This window comes from Palaemon carinicauda, chromosome 37 (genome assembly GCF_036898095.1).
Source record: "Palaemon carinicauda isolate YSFRI2023 chromosome 37, ASM3689809v2, whole genome shotgun sequence".
NCBI classification, from domain to species: domain Eukaryota; kingdom Metazoa; phylum Arthropoda; class Malacostraca; order Decapoda; family Palaemonidae; genus Palaemon; species Palaemon carinicauda.
In genome coordinates, this window is record NC_090761.1 from 60725185 (window position 1) to 60744011 (window position 18827).

Sequence of the window (18827 nt, forward strand, 5' to 3'; positions counted from 1 at the left end):
AACGCACTCCTCACATCGATCTTCCAATTGACAGGTTTTATCCCGACAATTGGAACAAACAGTGTGAGGGTCGATAGAGGCCTTCGGAAGACGCCTTGAACAGTCCCTAGCATTACACTTCCTAAATTTTGGGACTTGAGAAGGGTCAGCCATTTTGAATTGGTCAAAGGGGAATTCAAAAACTATCCAAAGTCATCAACAAATAATCCGTAATCAACAAAAGAATGCAAGGATTTTTTTAGAGAAAGCCTGCACAGCGAAAGCTCAAAACTAGAATAGTGTACTTCACCAAATAGTTGTGAAAACAAATCCAGTTAGCAACAGCGAATTAGTAGGTCTTGCCGGTAGCACGACAGAGAGAAAATTGAGTTCTTTGTTTACATTGAGTACTGGGTACTTGGACGACAGATGGCGCTGTTGGGCACACCCGCAACCTGTATAGCGATCGCTGGCGAATTTCTTCCGTAGAGTTTTCTGTCGAGCAACAGAGTTGCAGCTATTATAATCACCGGCTAAGTTAAATATTGAAAAATTCCCAATGGTTTTTTCATTGGAATAGTTCAACAGTAATATTTAGAAATTTCTAAAATATTAACCCACATACAGTACATAGTGGTTTGATATCACAAGAAATAAAGTCCAAAATCAATGGTCCTCGATAGAAGCATATTTATGAATTTCTTCCATAATTCCTATTTGCATTTCCTTAGATATAATGAAGTTGGAGATTAAGACCATTTTATAATATAACCTGTCCATAAAACCTGAGTCAGTTAACCCTTTTACCCCCAGGCTTTTTGGAAATTTCCAACCCTTAACCCCCAGGGGGTTATTTTTTTCCCATCATATTTTGCAGTATATATTTTTTAAATTGCTTTAACAGCCTTAATTTTTGTCATAGAGAGGTCAGGTTGGTCTCATTCTCTTGGAAAGTGCCTGAATTTTCTTAAAAAAATTATCAAAAATATGAAGAAAAAAAAATTTTATAGCATTTTTTTGCAAGGACGTACCGGTACGTCCATGGGGGTAAAGGGATGGCTTTTGTGAAACGTACCAATACGTCCTTTGGGGGTAAAAGGGTTAATTATTCACTGCCTACCCAATCTACCGCAAGTGTAACCTACCATGGCATAACTTACAATTTACACCAATTTTTAAAACAGCACAGAAGACAATACTGTACTTTACACTCTCATACATTGCGACCCTCAAGAATTATGTCTCCAGGACATGATTTCATTCTATACCAAATGTATTAACCACTAAGGTAGATTAGGATCTAATTTTCATTATACTTTTCTTAAGAGGAATTCCTAAACCCCTCTTTAGAAAATATGCATGGCAAGTTGTACCAGGAAAACATTACGAAACGTCTTAACTAAACATCAATTTATCTGAAGTTCTATAAAATTCCTAATATAAAATACGGTCCTGTATTTCAAATGAGACATATATGATTAATGTATGAAATATGACAATGCAATTTATTTGAAATATCTAACAGAATGCAAAACAAACTTAAATAGCTAATTTCAATGTTCACTAAGTAGCAATGTTAGCTAGTTTTAGCAGGTACTCCTAGAAAATGCAATAAGTTTGTATGTAGGTTATAAAATGAAGTTAATTCAGTTATTCATCCTGGTTTTTTATGTATCCAGTATATTTACGTTATTTCATAGTCTATTTTATCAATATGGAGTTTTTATGATAAAACAAAGTTTTATGAATACTTACCTGGCAGTTATATATATATAGCTCAGTCGGAGACTCAGCTATATATATATAACTGCCAGGTAAGTACTATTCATAAAATTGTATGTTCAAAATCTATATGAACAACTTTCTATAACTGCATTGTATCCAATTACTTTGACGCATTATATATCCTTGTGCAAAGCAATCTAGATGCACCCAACAAACACATGTTTTGCACCAGTCTGGGATACCGTTAACTATGAGGATCAGTGCAGTTATTTCAAAGCTCCACTTTTATAAATTACAAAAATTTATATGATGCAACTGACCCAGGTAAACAATTGGCTAATTGCAAATGCAATATCATTCAAGATATTTTGATTGGCTCTTTCCCTCTATATACATCAGACAACCACCATGAATTTTAACATAACCACTTATATGGCCTTTGCAACTAAAATCAAAACATTTTATAAACTACTGTATTCACCATAAGTCCGTGTATTGATTTTTGTCGATGAAAATAATTTGGGAGGGTAAATTAGGTGAAATGCCTCTAGAGATGCAGAAATAAAAGGTAGACCGTATGTTTCCCCTAACCCTTTCAAATTTCTTTTTCTTCTTTTTATAATACATTCTACTTAAATGAATAACAAAACATAAAAAAAAAAAAAAATAAATATATTTTGTATCAACTTACTGGCATCTGTGACACATGTATTTCCCTTGCGATTCTGCCTTCACTCGGGCATTACACTCATGGCAGAGAGCTCGACCAGCATTACGGATGAATCCCAAATCGGCCAACTCCTTGTCACAAAGTTCGCAAGTGAAGCACTGAGGGTGCCAGTTGAAGTTCATGGCTTTAATTACACGACCAATGATGAATTCATCTGCATGTTTGAAAAAAATATTAAAATATGACTGTGCCAAGACCAAGAAAAATCCTTATACTGTAAATCTTGAGTACAGTATATGCAAAAAACACTCTGGAAAATAATGCACTTCAATCAGGTGTCCAAAAAGAAATGGCTCTTGAATGAAAATTAATAAAGCTATAAAAATGACAAATTCGTAGATAATTTGTATTTTTCCTAACGATACAAACCTAGCTATTTACATGGGGTGATTTCATCGGCTGCGCCGAAGTAATCACCCCATGTAAATAGCGTGGTTTGTATTCAGTTACGGAACAATTATGTATTAAATAGAAGTAAAAGTAGAAAAAATGTGAAAGAAAACTCACTGCATTTGCCACAGCATGGAGCAAACAACACTTGAAAGTCATGTTCGCAATATTTTCGTCCTTCAAATTCATAGAAAATGTCATCAGGAAATGGTCGAAAACACTGAGCACACCTAGAAAATATGAGATTTTTTAACAAATTATCATGTAAAATATTAATGGGTAAAACAAAAAATTAGCAAAATCTCAGTCTATATAATTTCATATGTATTCAATAAATCTACGCATTTATTTCACTTGAGCAAAAGAATTTATTTTTAGCAACAAGTTGTCTTTTTAAGATGTCTTTTCCTAATTAAATGAAATCTTTTGACTAAATAAATGTCTCTACTAATAGGGGCTCTTAAACTAAATGAGCTGAAAAGAGGTTAACTTTGGGGAAAAACTGTCTTCTTACTGGACAAGGAGTGGAGCTCCTAGACTCAACTTGAAGACAGACTAAATATAACACTAGGGTTCATACAACTACGTTGCAAAATCATCATACAAAGGACAACCCATTAAAATACTATATCATCGAATCGTTGAACAAGGATGATTTTCAGGTACTCTATGCAACTGACAATTCTCAATGCAGTGGAGGAGTTGGCCCCATCTATGGCCCACACTACTCAGGATGAAAATCAGTCAGTCGGACATAAAATCATAATACAGTACTGTATAGCTTAACAAGCAGATACACAATGATCATAATACAGCTTAACAAGCTTATAAACCCTCATTGCAGCATGGCATAAAAGTTAAAAAATATAGTCCTTTCTTGCAGTTTCCTATAATAGATAAATCAATAAGATAATTAAAATAATACGAGACAGTCCTCAAAAGTGTAAAGTTTGGGAGATGTTATGAGCTGCAAATCAGCTAATTCTTGGGATCTGGGGAACCATAAATACATCTATATGCATTAATCAACCTGCAGCAGCTGACCCTCTCTTATGTATATCATGTTTCCTTTTACCTGTAGCCTTTCCTCGATATAAATCTAAATATAGCAGTATTTACCTTGTGTAAATAAATGCCAAACTGGCATGATCATATTCCTAATTTCAACAGGCTGCAGTAGTTTCAAGGGTTGGTCAAATCCTATCTTCACAACTTAACATCAGTATATTTACTGAAAACGGTATAGAGATGATCCAAAATTTCTGGATATTTTAAATTCTTGATGAATAGAATGAATAAAAAATGCAATACTGTACTGCACTATAAAGTTGAACAGTAAACGAGTTAACTACTACTGCCTTGTACATTACATGTAGAGAACTGTAAAACTTAATAGTCTAGTGCAAATATGCGTCGTACTTTATGTAGGTTTTCTTTCTTCATTCTTTGTTTCATTACTGCATATGGCATTCAAGATTTTGATCCTAAGTTCAGATAAAAATAAATTGAGCAAGTTGTAAATCAGGCATGTTCATCCTTATTCAAATTTTAAGTATATAAAAGAAAAGGACTGTAAAACAATAATACACTTTAAATATTGCTTCATGTGTGAACCACCATTTGAATGAGATCTCTAATGCAATGAATACACAGGAAACAGTTCCTCTAGTTTTCATGAGAGTACATGATGATCTTATGAAGTACATCACATGTTCTGTGGATTCATTAGCAGTAAAATCTACAGTAATCTTTCAATGACCTAAGAAACACAAACGTAATAAGCAAATATTATAATTTCTAAATCTAAATATGTTAAAAGGAACTTGAATTTGCAACTTACACAAAACACTGAGTGTGCCACAGCTGACCATTGGAGTTGACAATCTTTTCCTGGGGTTCGAAGCTTTCCCCGCAACGAGTGCAGGTCATGGAATTCAGGGACATGATGTGTAAACTGAAACATATACCCAAAGGGTGTTATTCACTTCAAAAGTATACCTTCTTTTGAATGCAGGAATCAAAATGGTCAAAATACTATAATGTATAATATCATACTGTAAACTAAAAATACAAGAATAAAGCAGCTACTGTATTAGAAAGCACTGCACTAGAATTAACTCAACTGACTAGTGCATTATATACAGGGAACATGAGTTTCGGCAACAATGCATTTTACAGAATAACCAGCCACCAGCAAAACTCTGAGGACAGGCCAAGGAACAAAAGATAAACACTGTAAACATCACAGAAACAAAGAATAGGATATACAGTAAGGATTCCCCGCAGGACTGAAGTAAAAGTAGTTTTGAAAGGAATAAGATGAGTCAATAAATTTCATTAAAGGTCATGGAACTTGAAATCCAGAATCAGCCAAAGCCCGGAAAAAGATCTTGAGGAGAAACGGGAGTGAACTTTAAAAAAAAAAAAAAAGAAATAATGGATAATATAATTAACCATTGTACCCAAGCTGTGAAAAATTATGCCTTTTAAAAAGAATGTAGTCAAGAAATAAAAGGTAAACTGTCAATAGAATTTTAGGTATCTTATAAACTCTAGCTAAAAATTCTGTAAATTTTCATCTAGAATTGATGTTATAGGAATGGACTTGAACAAAATACCGTATAAAATCTAATGCCCTTATCAGTTGACTAAATTAATCAGCAAAATCTAGTATGGAATGCAAAATGTGCTTACAGTATATAAAAAATCCAACGGGGTGAGAAAGAAAACATACCATATGAAATAGTGAGGAGAAACAAACTCCCGAACCTTCATGTGAATATCATTACATTAAAAAAATACAATGCTACATTTAATTGGAAACAATTGACATAATCTGTCTATAGTATAGTGGTTTAAAATACAAACAGACCAGCGGGAAAAGGAAGTAGTTATTCAATAACTGAAGATGTACCAAACATGTACTAGGACTCATAGTTTCCATGAATTAATATTTTTAAAATAATAGCCAAAAATAACAGATGAACTTTTGATAGTGATATATCTAGTTATTACAGATATTTTATTGATTCTAATCAAAACAAAAAATGCAAATCCATCCATTTACCAAGGCAATTCCCACAATTTTTGGGGGGTAGCCAACATCAAACAAATGAAAAAAAGGGGACCTTTCCTCCCTACGTTCCTCCCAGCCTGACGAGGGACTCAACCGAGTTCGGCATGAAGAACACAAGTACCAACATAATTTTAATTTTTACCTTGTCTGAAATCTTACAAGGCATTTCTTTCTTCCTTTTTCACCAAAAGCTATAGGATTTTTTTTTAATTTTCCAAATTCCACAGTCCCATGATTTTTAAACTTTAAATAATTTTCATTTTGATACATTCCAGGAGTTAACATACTGTTCATTCTTTTATTGAAAGCTTTGACTAAAATAAAAGATAACATAAAAAATCTTGGCATGAAATTCGTAAACCCTTTGTACTGGTTGGGAGCGAAACGCTGGTAAACACTGGGTGTGTAAATAACGGCTTCTTCCAGCCTCCACAAACTTTGATTCCCATTCACTAATTAGTCCAAGACTCGACAAGTCTCATTTATTTAATGGTGAAATATTTGGTTGTTAACTTTTGATAATATTTTATTTGAGCTTCTCCCTGTGCCATTTGCACATGAATTTCTTCTCAATGATGCTATTGGAAATTTGACCAGCATGCATTATAAGAATAGTACTCAAAGACCTATAATCAAAAGTTATACGAAAAAGAACCAGTACTCAAGGTTAAATCAGTGAACTGATAGAACATTTATATAGTCATCACTAAAATATCACTAGCTTTGTAAAACCAAATACTTCAAAGCATCCCTAAAAATGTTTTTTAAATCTGAGATGGTGATTGCGTTAACTTTTTACTTTCTTAACAAGCACTCGTATGAATTGCCATTTACTCATGGTATTTTTAAGGGTCTTTCTTTAGAACTAGCCCTATAAATGAGTAAGGCTTACTGTCTGCTTTGTGTAACAGAAAATACAAGCATCGAGGAGTGTAAGCTTCCCAAATCTGAGAAGATGGCTATAGTTACACTGGTTCTGAAATGTGCTCTAGATTATCAGGAATTAAGTTTGTATATGCCTATCACGAATCTATCCTTTATTTCAACTACTAATTAGTCCCTTAAAAGAAATAAAAGCTTTGCCAGATTACCAGTATGCTTACAGAAAATTATATACTACGGAGAAGGCTATCTGTTCTGTTGTAAATATGCTTGAAATGATGGATGAAAACAAAAGTGGTATTCTAATATCAATTGATCTTAGCGTTGCTTTTGAATCAATTGTGCATGAATTGCAATTAAACGATCCTCAGTCCATCGGTACTGAAGATCAAGCTTTGAATAACTAAAAGACTAATTGGTTGACAGAAAGAAACTACTATGCGCAAATTGGAAACTCTTATTCCTAATATGAAACATTAAACAGAGGGGTACCTCAGGGGAGTGTACAGGGCCCAGTTTTATTCTTTATACTATTGGTCTATCGAAAGTACCACAAAGGCATGGAGTGAAGTCCAAACTATTTGCAGACGATTTTACTTCACTACTGAAACTCTACACCAAATTCTTGCCAGTGTTAGGGAATGGATGACAATCAAACAACTAAAATTAAATGAAAATATAATTGAGTTTATGGTGGTTGGAAAGAAAAAGTCTAAGCAACTTGGGCAGTATTCAAATAAACATAAATAACAACTGTCCCGATAAGTTTGTGATATAGTAGTATTTCTTGACAGTAACTTTTCAATGCCAATATAAATAATGTAGTAAAAACTGCTGGATATCATCTTAGAAACATTGCTTTTAAAAAGAAGTGCCAGGATGAACATTCTGTAGAGTAACTTGTGGTAAACTGTGATATTACCAGGACTGACTACAGTAACTTCATCTACCACAATTTGCCAAAAGTGCAACTTTAGAAATTACAAAACATAATAAACAGAGGAGCAAATCTGATAAAAGGTGTCCCACCCCGAGAAAGGATCACTCCTATACTAATTAATTTACACTGGCTGCCTTTTAAAGCAAGAATTGAGTTTAAAATATGTACAATAACCCAACAAGTTTTCAGAACTGAGCGTCAAAAATATCTAAGAGAATTGCTACATATCGTGCATCCATCAAATCGAGTTGACATGGAAATACTTGGATGGTTTCAAATTATTGGAACCAAGATAAATGTCTACTGTAGGTTCTTGAGCTTTTACATATGGGGCCTTAAAACTACACAATAAGCTCCCACTAGACATCCAAATCACTGAAGATATTAAGGTTTTCAAGAGGAAACTGAAGACTTTCTTGATTTCAAATTGCTTCAATAATGTGGATTTGAAAATAAAAAAGGAATAAGCAGTGTGAAATGCTGAATACCTTGGAATATATGATAAAATAACTGTGAAGGTCCTGTAGAGAGTAGGGTTCCCCTGCAATATAGGACCAGAAAAGCAGTCCTTAAAGTAAGTAAAGTAAGATTCTTTACAAAGGCCCTATGGCCTCAATCCAACTGTCCTTATATGATTCCTTCCTACTTTGGTGTTTAGCTTCTTGGATTCAAGGAAATAATGAATTTGGATCGTATAGTCCGGCACTGGGGGCCTGGAAAGACATTCAGTGACCAGGAGGTACAGTTTGTGGAAAACCCTGAGAGAACCCTGTGAGAACGACAATTAAAAAAAAAAAAAAAAAAAAAAAGTGAAGAGGAAGACTGCAATAATTTCTTTACTTCAATTATCACTTCCCAATTAGGCTATCAATTCTCCTTACCATAGATAAGGTGATAAATTTTAACCAACTGTATTACAGCATTGCATCTATTTACTCATAAATTTCATACATTAAGTACTGTACTGCACAATAAACTTTTAAAGTAAAAATGTCTAATGAATGACTTTTAACTACAAAATTGATTCATTCAATTTACAATCATTCTTATGGGAAAATTGAACTTATGTTCAAGTAGCCTTCAGGAAAGAATCAAGTTAGACTTTTCAAGGATCCAGTGTATGTTTCTCAAAATATAGCAATATACCAAAACGTTCAACTTTATTTTTTATTAAGAAGGAATCTACTTTATAGCCTAATGAATTTTTAGCTTTATCTCCTTGGTTCAATTTCCCACTACCCTCTTAAACACGATGTGCTGACAGTAAATATTGATTTCCTACAACAGCAACTTCATCACATCAAAGCAAATTTAATATAGTCTCATTTACAGATGTGATAGTGTCTTGTATAAATGTAGAAAGCCTGCTTCTTCTTACCTCTCTGGCGGTGAAAAACTTGGAGGCCGTTGTTTGAGAGCTTCTTCCAAGTCAATGTTTTCTAAGTAAAGATTTTTATATTGCCTTTCTATTACAGGAGTGTCAATCTTATTCAAGAGTTCTGTGCTTCCAGGATCTTCAGGTTCTTTAATCGATTCATAAATATGAGACTCGCTATCCACAGCTCTCTCCTGAACTGGGGCCATATGAGGCAAGCTATGCTTTGGTATGTAAGGAGTGTCATATACTGGGCTCACTCTCTTATTAGGCTTAACATTTTCATTTTGTTGTATAAAGGATTTACTTAATCCCTGCTTCTCTGCATTACTCGCACTTTCTGCAGGTGCCCAGCACTGGTCATCCATTGCCTCCATATTCTTTCGACGATTATAAAGAGGACTATCCTCTAAATTCAAATTTATCTTTTCTTTCTTCTTGTACATTTTCAATCAACTGCAGTACTGTACTCTATATAAACTGTCCAAAGTGACAGCGGCTATGATGTGAAACCTACTTTCTGCAAGCTTTAGATATTCTACCCCAAGAAGGTATGAGCTGAAGAGGTTTGGAAACCTATTTCAAGTAAATCTTAATAATCTATATCGGATCACTGTTAGAAAAACCCCTATACTGTACTATATCAAAATAATCACGCATTCTTTTCTCTTCTAAGCTCTCAGAGGTAAACAGACTAAACACACTCCAATGTAACCGAGATGAAGACTTCACTGAAAACTATCTTCTTCCAAATCAATTTAGTTACCGAACTGAAACTGATAAGCATATCAAAAACTTCAATGCTCTCGTAATCCTTACTGAGATCTGAACATAAGCTTATCTCAAAGTATTATCAACTCCTACCGGCACCCACTACTGATAACGATTGTGGACCGATAACTTTAACAACTCTAACGTGAAGTAAAAGATAAAAAGAAATAATGGTACCTCAGGTACTTGCATGAAACAGAATTGTTCAAGCCAAATAACCATACAATATAATTTAGAAATATTGCTGCTAATTACATAATATTATTCACACATATGAAAAAATGATTTCAATACCATCTATCACTTTCACATCCGAACAATACCTGATAAGGTATAAAAAAAAATTACAGCAGCAGTAAATAGGAATAGAGCCTAATCAAACCTGAACTTTTTAATGACAGAAATCATAAGAATGCCTTCTAAGTTTCTCATACTCTTAAAACTTTTTGCTAAGCCTGATGAAACAGTAATGCTGAGAGAGAGGGAGATGAATTTTTCGTTACTTAAAATCTTTTGTATGCTTTCTCATTGAAGAGACCGTACTTTATTATTAAGAATGATCAGTAGATATAAATCCCTAGTTCTTTCGGAGATGTAACTTTAACATGTAGGACTGAAATGTACAGCTTTAACACACCGCGCTGAAGTGTGTAACATACTATACCCTTAGCATTACATCGTTAAATAACAGTGCAAGAGGAGTCATAAATTTGATAAAGGTATTGTCTAAATCCGTTATCTCTTCTGGTACGATAAAAACACACCCCCACCCCCCACCCCCAAACACTGAGCTACCACAGCACAGAGGTAAATTATTATACCAATCATTTTTTCTTTAATATAAACTATTTTTCATTCATCAAGTGCTAAAGCTTCTTGGTAAGTAAATTTTCTCAATACTTCCACAGCAGTTATTAAAAATTTGTAAGCTTACCAGAGAATCGCCTGATACAATATGGAATATCAGTTATATTCTTGTTCTTTGATATAAAATTAAATAAAAACAAAAGAAAAAGTTATAAATTATATTCTTTTCTTCACATTAATGAAATCAAGAGACCTAGGAGATAAAAGTGCTGGTCAGCAAAATACTTTTTCTATCTGGAAAAGACTAAAATAATATTTTTTTCTATCTGGAAAAGGAGTCAATTTATAAAAAGAATCTGCAATAACAAAGAGGACCTCTGTGGTTTACCAGTATTATAGAAATAAGAAACAATTTTTAAACTAAAATATATTATTTCCATATTTACCTTTAAATAGAAAATGCTATACTAAACAGTATACAGCAAGTGCCAACTTGACAACCTCAATAAAAATGTTTTATCTATTGCTGCTATTTCCCAATCCCCTGTGAGGGACCACCACCCACCTGCTATGTACCAAGAGGCAAGTGAATAGAGAATTCCTTGTGAAAACCAACAACAATGATTCATAATTATGGCATCATGTTTATCCCTACGACGATCTTTCTGCTGCTCTCGCAATATTACTTTTTATTTTCTGATTTTCTGGTCTAGGTATTAGGGTATGTTTCAGTGTACGTACAGTACGCTCGCATGTAAAAGTACAGTTTGTGAATAAACTCCAGTATGTCTCACAGAAGATAAATAACTTAAAAAACATTTGCACAGTCAGCTCCCTTTTTTGTGTGTTCTTAGCATTGCTTATGATTGTTTCTTTAACCATCAATGTCTAGACCTTGATAACTTTAGGATGATTGCATATCTTAAATTACCTTAGGCTAAGTTGAAAGATGCTAATCACATTAAACTTTCTTGGTAGGTCAAGCAAATCTAACCAAGTTTTTTAATGCAATATCTTTGAGTGTTTGCGAGGCATAGTTACCTATGTCATTGTGCCATAGACCATTAAGAAATTTGTATCTTTATAATATACAGTACTTTAAAATTTTTCGGTCAAATGAGCTCAATTATTCATTTTCTTAGTAATTTCATGCAATTGCAGAATTGTTGCTCACAATGTTACCAATAACTCTTCTATTTCAGCAACCAATTCTGATAAAGGTAATAATGTACAGAAGCTTCACTTTTCATTTTCCCATACATATTACAATCTCCTCCTTTCCCATTGTTTTCCAAGTAAAGCTTTTTTCTGGGCTCTACCTGTGCCGCTCCGAGAAATGCTCCTTTTGCATCATTTCTAAGGTATATAACTTCACTGGGCGGCACAGGTCTCTCGCCCAGAAATAGATTTTTCCTTCGTCAAAATCCCTTAATTTTGGTGGAGTACTTGGATTTCCTGTGTTCTTCCCACCATATTTACAGTATTTCCTAGGCTCTTAATGACTTGATATTATACGATCCAAATGGCTAAGACAAACAGATATAAAAACTAGTAATGAAAAGCTTAATGCTTTGCCCACACTTACAATAAACTTATTGGTAGGTCTTCTCATAAAAAGGTGGTCAGAGATAGCAATGTAAAATGTGAAAGTTTCTATATAGGTAGCAGTGCAGTATTTGATTTCTGGGCTCGACCTGTGTCACTCAGTGAAATGCTCCTCTAGCACCATTTCTAAGGCATAGATATTACTGAATATACCAGAGAAAAAAGATGCATGGAATGCCAGAATATGTTAGATTCATTTCTACATATTGTAGTCGTGTTTCTTTGGTCGGTTTCAGACACTTCACTCTGTTCTGATACCGTTCTTTATCCTATATTTGTTAGTTTTTTAAGTGTCGGGGAGGGCGATTTCGGCGTTTCCAACCCGTGTACTTCTTAAGGTTATCAAAGTCCATATTCTGGAAATAGTTGATGGAGGTAGCTATCGATCGGATATCATGAGCATGGGGAAATGATCCCGGATTGGCTTGTTTAATGAAGTATAGGATCTGTTGCCTAATGCCACGTATGGAAATGGTACCTCCTTGTTCTCTGATAAACAAGGGGCCAGACGATCGGGTAGCAGTCCTGGCTAAAAAGGCCCTGAGAGTGGTGACCGGACATAGAGAAGTATCTTGGAGAAGAGGAATAATCTTCCAAGGGGACCACCTATTTTGGGGGTCCTCGTTCTTAGCTAGGAACGCCCTGTCTGGTGAAAGAAGTACCTCACCTGAAGGGAGGAAATCCATGTTCTCTGAGTTTCGTGAGAGAGCTGCTAGTTCTGAGATTCTGGAACCCGAGGCCAAAGCTGTTAGAAATAAAGTCTTCCTAAGAAGAGTGATATAAGAGCAGGATTCGTTGTCCGTGTCGGAGGCCAGTTTGAGGACATCATTTAGAGACCAAGAGACCTTTTGAGGACGGACCGAAGGTCGAAGCCTAGCACATGCTTTTGGAATAGATGAGAAATAAGACTCCGCCAGGTTAATGTTAAACCCAACCAGGAAGACTTTCCTCAGAGCTGACTTAATGGTGGTTATAGTGCTAGCTGCTAGGCCTTTGTCAAAAATGGACCTAAAGAAGGAGATGGCTAAATTAGGAGTCATAACCGAATGGTCTGAAGTCCTTAAGAAATCCGCTAGTTTCTTAACCGCCGAATCATATTGGCGAATCGTTGAGTCCCTTTTGTCTGATTCTATAAAGAGGACATTATCTGGGTCGATGTTTGCGTCCCTACGTGCCGCAAACTTCATGAAATCCACAAAGTTAGGGTTTTGGCTATCCTTGAGGAATCTGACACAGTCCGTGTTTGGACCACCTGGGTCAGTTTGGGGAATGGGATCCGGAAGGGACGGAGTTTCAACTCGAGGAGGAGAGGAAACCAACTGCTCTTTGGCCAGTGAGGTGCCACTAAAGCTACTACCCCGTTGAAGGAGCGGAGTTTGTGCAAGACTTTCAGTAGAAGATTCACTGGAGGGAATAAGAAGATCTTCTGCCAATGGTTCCAATCCAGGGTTAATGCGTCCATGGCATAAGCCTGAGGGTCCAGGTTCGGTGTCACATAACACGGGAGTTTGTGATTGAGTCGGGTCGCGAATAGATCTACCTGGAGACCTGGAACCAGCCTGAGTATCCACCGGAAGGAGTGCATGTCCAGGGACCATTCCGATTCCAGTGGGCTCGTCCTGGATAATGCGTCTGCTATCACATTCTGGACTCCTGCTAGGTGAGTTGCTGACAGGAACCAGTCTTTGTCGGCTGCCAAGGTGAAGATAGTGACCAGGATCTGATTCAGGTTGGGTGATTTGGACCCCCCTCTGTTGAGGCAGTGGACTACGGCCGTGCTGTCTGAGACTACTCTGATGTGGGTCGACCTCGGAGGGGAGATTCTCTTCAGGGTCAAGAACACCGCCATGGCTTCGAGAACATTGATATGGAACTGTCTCATGGCGGGTGACCAAGAGCCCTGACACATCTGATGTTGGGAGTAACCCCCCCAACCACTCAGAGACGCGTCGGTATGAATTGTCACTTGTGGAGAGGGGAACTGTAGAGGAACCGACTTGGAGAGGTTCCTCCGATCGGACCATGGTTGTAGTCTCATTTTCAAGACAGAGGGGATCTTCGAGGTCTTGTCTCTTAAAGGTATTGACGCCCTCTTTCTCCAAACTCGATTGATGTCTTTGAGTTTGGCTTTTAATAGGAGATCGGTCAGTGAGGCAAACTGGAGTAGGCCGAGGACTCGTTCTAAAGCTCTTCTGGACACCTGTTTGTGTTTGAGAAAGTTCCTGACCTTGGAAGCTATCTCCCTCACCTTCTTGGGAGGAAGGGAGAGCTTGTGCTTTGAGAGGTCCCAACGGATGCCTAACCATTCGAAGAGGCTTGATGGTTGTAGGCGTGACTTCCGGAGGTTGACTTGGAAGCCCAGTTTGGCGAGAAAATGGAGTACCTTCGACGTAGCTCTTTTGCATTCCTGGTGCGACTGGGCCCAAATGAGCCAATCGTCCAGATAGGCGACGATTTGTATCCCTTGGTGTCTGAGTTGCTCGAGCACCGTCTCCCCCAGTTTCGTGAATACCCTGGGGGCAATGCTGAGACCGAAGGGCATGACTTTGAATGCGAAGGCTCTCTTGCCGAGACGGAAGCCTAGATAAGGAGAGAAGTTTCGAGCTACTGGGACATGATAATAGGCGTCGGTAAGATCGATAGAGGTGGTGACGGCCCCACGGGGAAGTAAGGTCCGTACCTGAGAGATAGTCAGCATACGGAACTTGTCGCAAAGGATGTAAGAGTTGAGCTTCGACAAGTCCAGAACTACCCTCAACGCCGACGAGTCTTTCTTCGGGACTGTAAACAGGCGGCCTTGGAACTTCAGGGATCGAACCCGCTTGATTGCTCTCTTCTTGAGTAACTCCGCAGTGTACTCTTCCAGGATGGGAGTGGGTCTCTGGAAGAAGGTCACCGGTGGAGGAGGGGATCCCTGTGACCATTTCCAACCCAAGCCCCTTGATATTATGCTGTGAGCCCATGGACTGAAGGTCCAATGATCCCGGAAGTGATAAAGTCTCCCTCCTACCGGCATCACATCATTGGGAGGGAGTGAACTTAGGGCCCCTCCCTCCACGGGAACCCCTTGCTCTGGGCCCGCCGCGTTGGCGGAACTGTCCTCTACCTCTGGAACTCCCTCTTTGGTATCCACGAAAGGAACCGGAGGGTTCGTAGGCAGGGTTGTATGCAGGTGAGGGCATCCAAGAGGGGTTGGGCTGTGTACCAGGGGGAGCAGCGAGGTAGACTACCTGCTGAGGAGGCGCCTGTTGTCGAGAAGTCGAGGCCGCGGAAGGCTGTGGGGACGAGGTACCCCGGGCCGCTTTGTAAGGACTAAACCTCAGCTTCTTCTTGAAGAATGTGTGTCTCTGGGGTTCGAACCTCTTTTTGGCTGAGAGACCCCACCTTACCTGCAAATTCTGGTTTGCCCTCGCTGCGTCCTGAAGAACCTTATCCACCTCGGTCTGAGGGAAGAGGGTCTTACCCCAGCAGGAGGAAGCTATCAGTCTGTTCGGTTCATGCCTGATGGTGGCCTCCGACAGAACGAACTTCCTGCAACTAACCCGTGCTGACCAGAAGTCATGGAGATCTATTTGGTAGGATAGCAGCTGGTTCTTTGTGGCGACTCTGAACAGCGTTTCCTCTGGGTAAAGAGATGCAAGGGACTCCATGGAGGTGATGGATCGGAGGGACCTAGCAAGTCTAGTACGGGTCTCGAACTCAGTTTTGAGAAGACTCTCTATTAATCTGGGAAGCTTCTCAGAGAAAAGAGTAGAGGCACAGTCCGGGTCTAGTTTCCCCACCGTGAAGGTAGAGGCCGCAGCATCCCAGGCTGCCGAGGAACCCGGAATAAGCAAAGAGGTGGGGTCCGTCTCCTTGAGAGCCGGCATGGAAGAGCCTTCTTTGATGGCCTGTATAGTCAGCTCTGTGACTTTGTCTATGAGCGGCAAAGAGATGGAGGCCGCTGTCGTAAAAATAGTGTAGGAACCCTTGTGAGGGGTGAGCTTAGAGTTAATACACCCCCACTCTGATAGTGTTCTGGCCCAGATAGCCTGGGCCTGCTCTTTTGGAAATATGACCGTTTCCTTCGGTACCTTGTCCATACGGACCAATGCATGTTCCTTTAACCGTACAAAACCATTGAACGGGAATGCTAGGCCCGGGGGATAGAACTCCAGGTCCTCTAGAGGGCGGGTGCCCATGCCCTCCAGAGTTAGGGAGCCATCTACGAATGGAGCATGCAAAGCAAACCGCCAAGGATTGTTTTTATCGAAGGGCGGCAGCTTCGATGCGTCTGGGGCAGAAGGGGGAGGGAACTGAGTTCCGGCGCGGATCAGAGTAGCCATCATATCCTGAGTACTAAACGGGCAGAAAAAGATGAATTCCCAAACAAGTGAACAAACAATGGCCGCCATGAAAGGCCAGACGGGAAATAATAAAACAGACTATACTGGATATAAAACACAAGCCCGGTACAATAAAATACTGTCAAAACAAACTATGGTACTTAACATTGTAATGTGTGAAGATGGAGCTTCGGACATGACAAAATAAATCCACGATAGATAAAAAAGACCGAGAGCACAACGAAACAATTCAACACATTGAATTCCAAAAAGAAGGATATTGTTCAGATGGCGCTCGCGTCGTGGCGTGGGTGGTGCGGCGATGGGGATGTGTCTAGGGCCTCTGTATCGGCCCATCCCTTTGGCGAAGGAATTAACTAAATGGAAGACAACCTGTGAATAGTGGATTTCACGCGCCTTTGCTTTATACACGACACCCAAAAGGTGCTCGCGCGAGGGTTGTAACCTCAGCATTCCATGCTTTTATCTTTCTCTGGTATAATTGGAAGGTTTTTATCAGAAAAGGTATACAAGAAGGACTTTTCGCCGGGCGCCACAGGTCTCTCCCCAGAAATAGATTTTTCCTTCGTCAAAATCCCTTTTTAAGTCTGACTCGGCTAACCCGCAGTTGAGGGGTAGGAAAAAGGCTAGACGTTTTCTCCCTTTTCAGGCCTCCTAACCTCAACCTGTGGTTCAGGCTGTGCCTGTCTCAGGTGAGACATGCATCCCCCGCTAAAACTCAACCCCAGCAGCAGTTCGTGCTGGTGAGCCAACCACCTCAGCCTTCGACTTCCATCTCCACTTCGCCGGCTTTTAACCCTGCTTTTGAGTCTCATGCCCTGATGCAGGGATATAATAGGCAGCCAAAGGAAAGTAGGTCTAGAGGACCCTTTCGCTACAGGGGAGGTGGTCGAGTCTCTGGAAGGGGCCGAGGACCCTGTGGAGGCCGAGTTGGCAGGCCCTCGGCAATCCAATGAGACTCCGCAGGTAGGGGGAAGGCTATACTTGTTTCGCGAGAATTGGACCTTCAGCAGTTGGGCTCGAAGCATAGTTTCCAACGGACTGGGGTGGAGTTGGATTCAGGGACCCCCTCCATCGGTCGGCTTTTTTCAGTATCCAGAGCCGGAACTCATCGATTTCGAACGAGATCTACTTCTCAAAAATGCAATTCAACGGATCAGGCATTTAAAGTTTCAAGGTCGCTTGTTCAGCGTGCCAAAGAAAGACTCCGACAAACGAAGGGTCATCTTGGACCTGTCTTGCTTGAATACCTTCATTCAATGCGACAAGTTCCATATGTTGACCGTCCTGCAGGTACGGACCTTACTTCCCCGTGGAGCCGTCACCACCTCTATTGATCTTACTGACACCTACTATCATGTTCCAATAGCACGTCATTTTCGTCCGTTTCTTGGTTTCAAGCTGGGCAATCAAGCTTTTGCTTTCAAGGTGATGCCTTTTGGTCTCAACATAGCCCCAAGGGTATTCACGAAGCTAGCGGACTCGGTAGTTCAAGAATTGAGGGCCCAGGGCGTAGTTGGTGGCCTATCTGGACGATTGGCATATTTGGGCCAACACCAACAAAGAATGTCGAGAGGCGACAGTCAAAGTCATTAAGTTTCTGGAACATTTAGGGTTCCGAATAAATTTCAAGAAGTCTCGCCTGGTTCCGGCATCGTGCTTCCAATAGTTGGGACTCCAATGGAATCTGGACACTCACAAGTTGTCGATTCCCCCGAAGAAACAGAAGGAGATCGCAAGGGCCACAAGACAGTTTCTAGGATCCAAATTTACGTCTCGGAGGAACCAGGAAAGGGTTCTGGGTTCTCTCCAGTTTGCTTCCATCACGGATGTTATGTTGAAGGCCAGGTTGAAGGATATCAACCGGGTGTGGCGGTCCAGGGTGAACGTCAGTCTCCGGGACAAGGTTTAGAGAATTCCAGCTATTCTCAAGAAAAGGCTCCTTCCATGAACGAAAGTCAAGAATTTAGCCAAGTCGGTGCCCCTTCGGTACCCTCCCCCGGCGTTGATTGTCCATACGGACGCCTCCCTCACCGGGTGAGGGGTTACTCCCCGTTCAAGGAGGTACAGGGCTTGTGGTCGTCAGCGACCTTCCATCAAATGCATATCAATATCCTGGAAGCCATGGCCGTCTTCCTGACCTTGAAGAAGCTCTCCCCGTCGAGGAATCAGCATATCAGGTTGGTTCTAGACAGCGCCGT

General features: G+C 39.4%; 1 protein-coding gene across 3 annotated transcripts in view; it reads right to left on the bottom strand.

The window, feature by feature from the left end:
* Positions 1-18827, bottom strand: part of stck (LIM zinc finger domain containing stck) — a 58802-nt gene that overhangs the window by 11372 nt on the left and 28603 nt on the right. For 2 of the 3 annotated variants that reach the window (XM_068361287.1, XM_068361286.1), the window contains 3 exons: positions 4665-4778; positions 2942-3054; positions 2396-2588 (listed from right to left, as the gene is read on the bottom strand). In XM_068361287.1, coding sequence (XP_068217388.1) covers positions 2396-2588; positions 2942-3054; positions 4665-4768 — 410 coding nt within the window. In that variant the 5' untranslated portion in view covers positions 4769-4778. Of the gene's footprint in view, positions 1-2395; positions 2589-2941; positions 3055-4664; positions 4779-9100; positions 9781-18827 lie in introns of those variants that run through there. The other variant, XM_068361285.1, reaches the window with a different exon arrangement.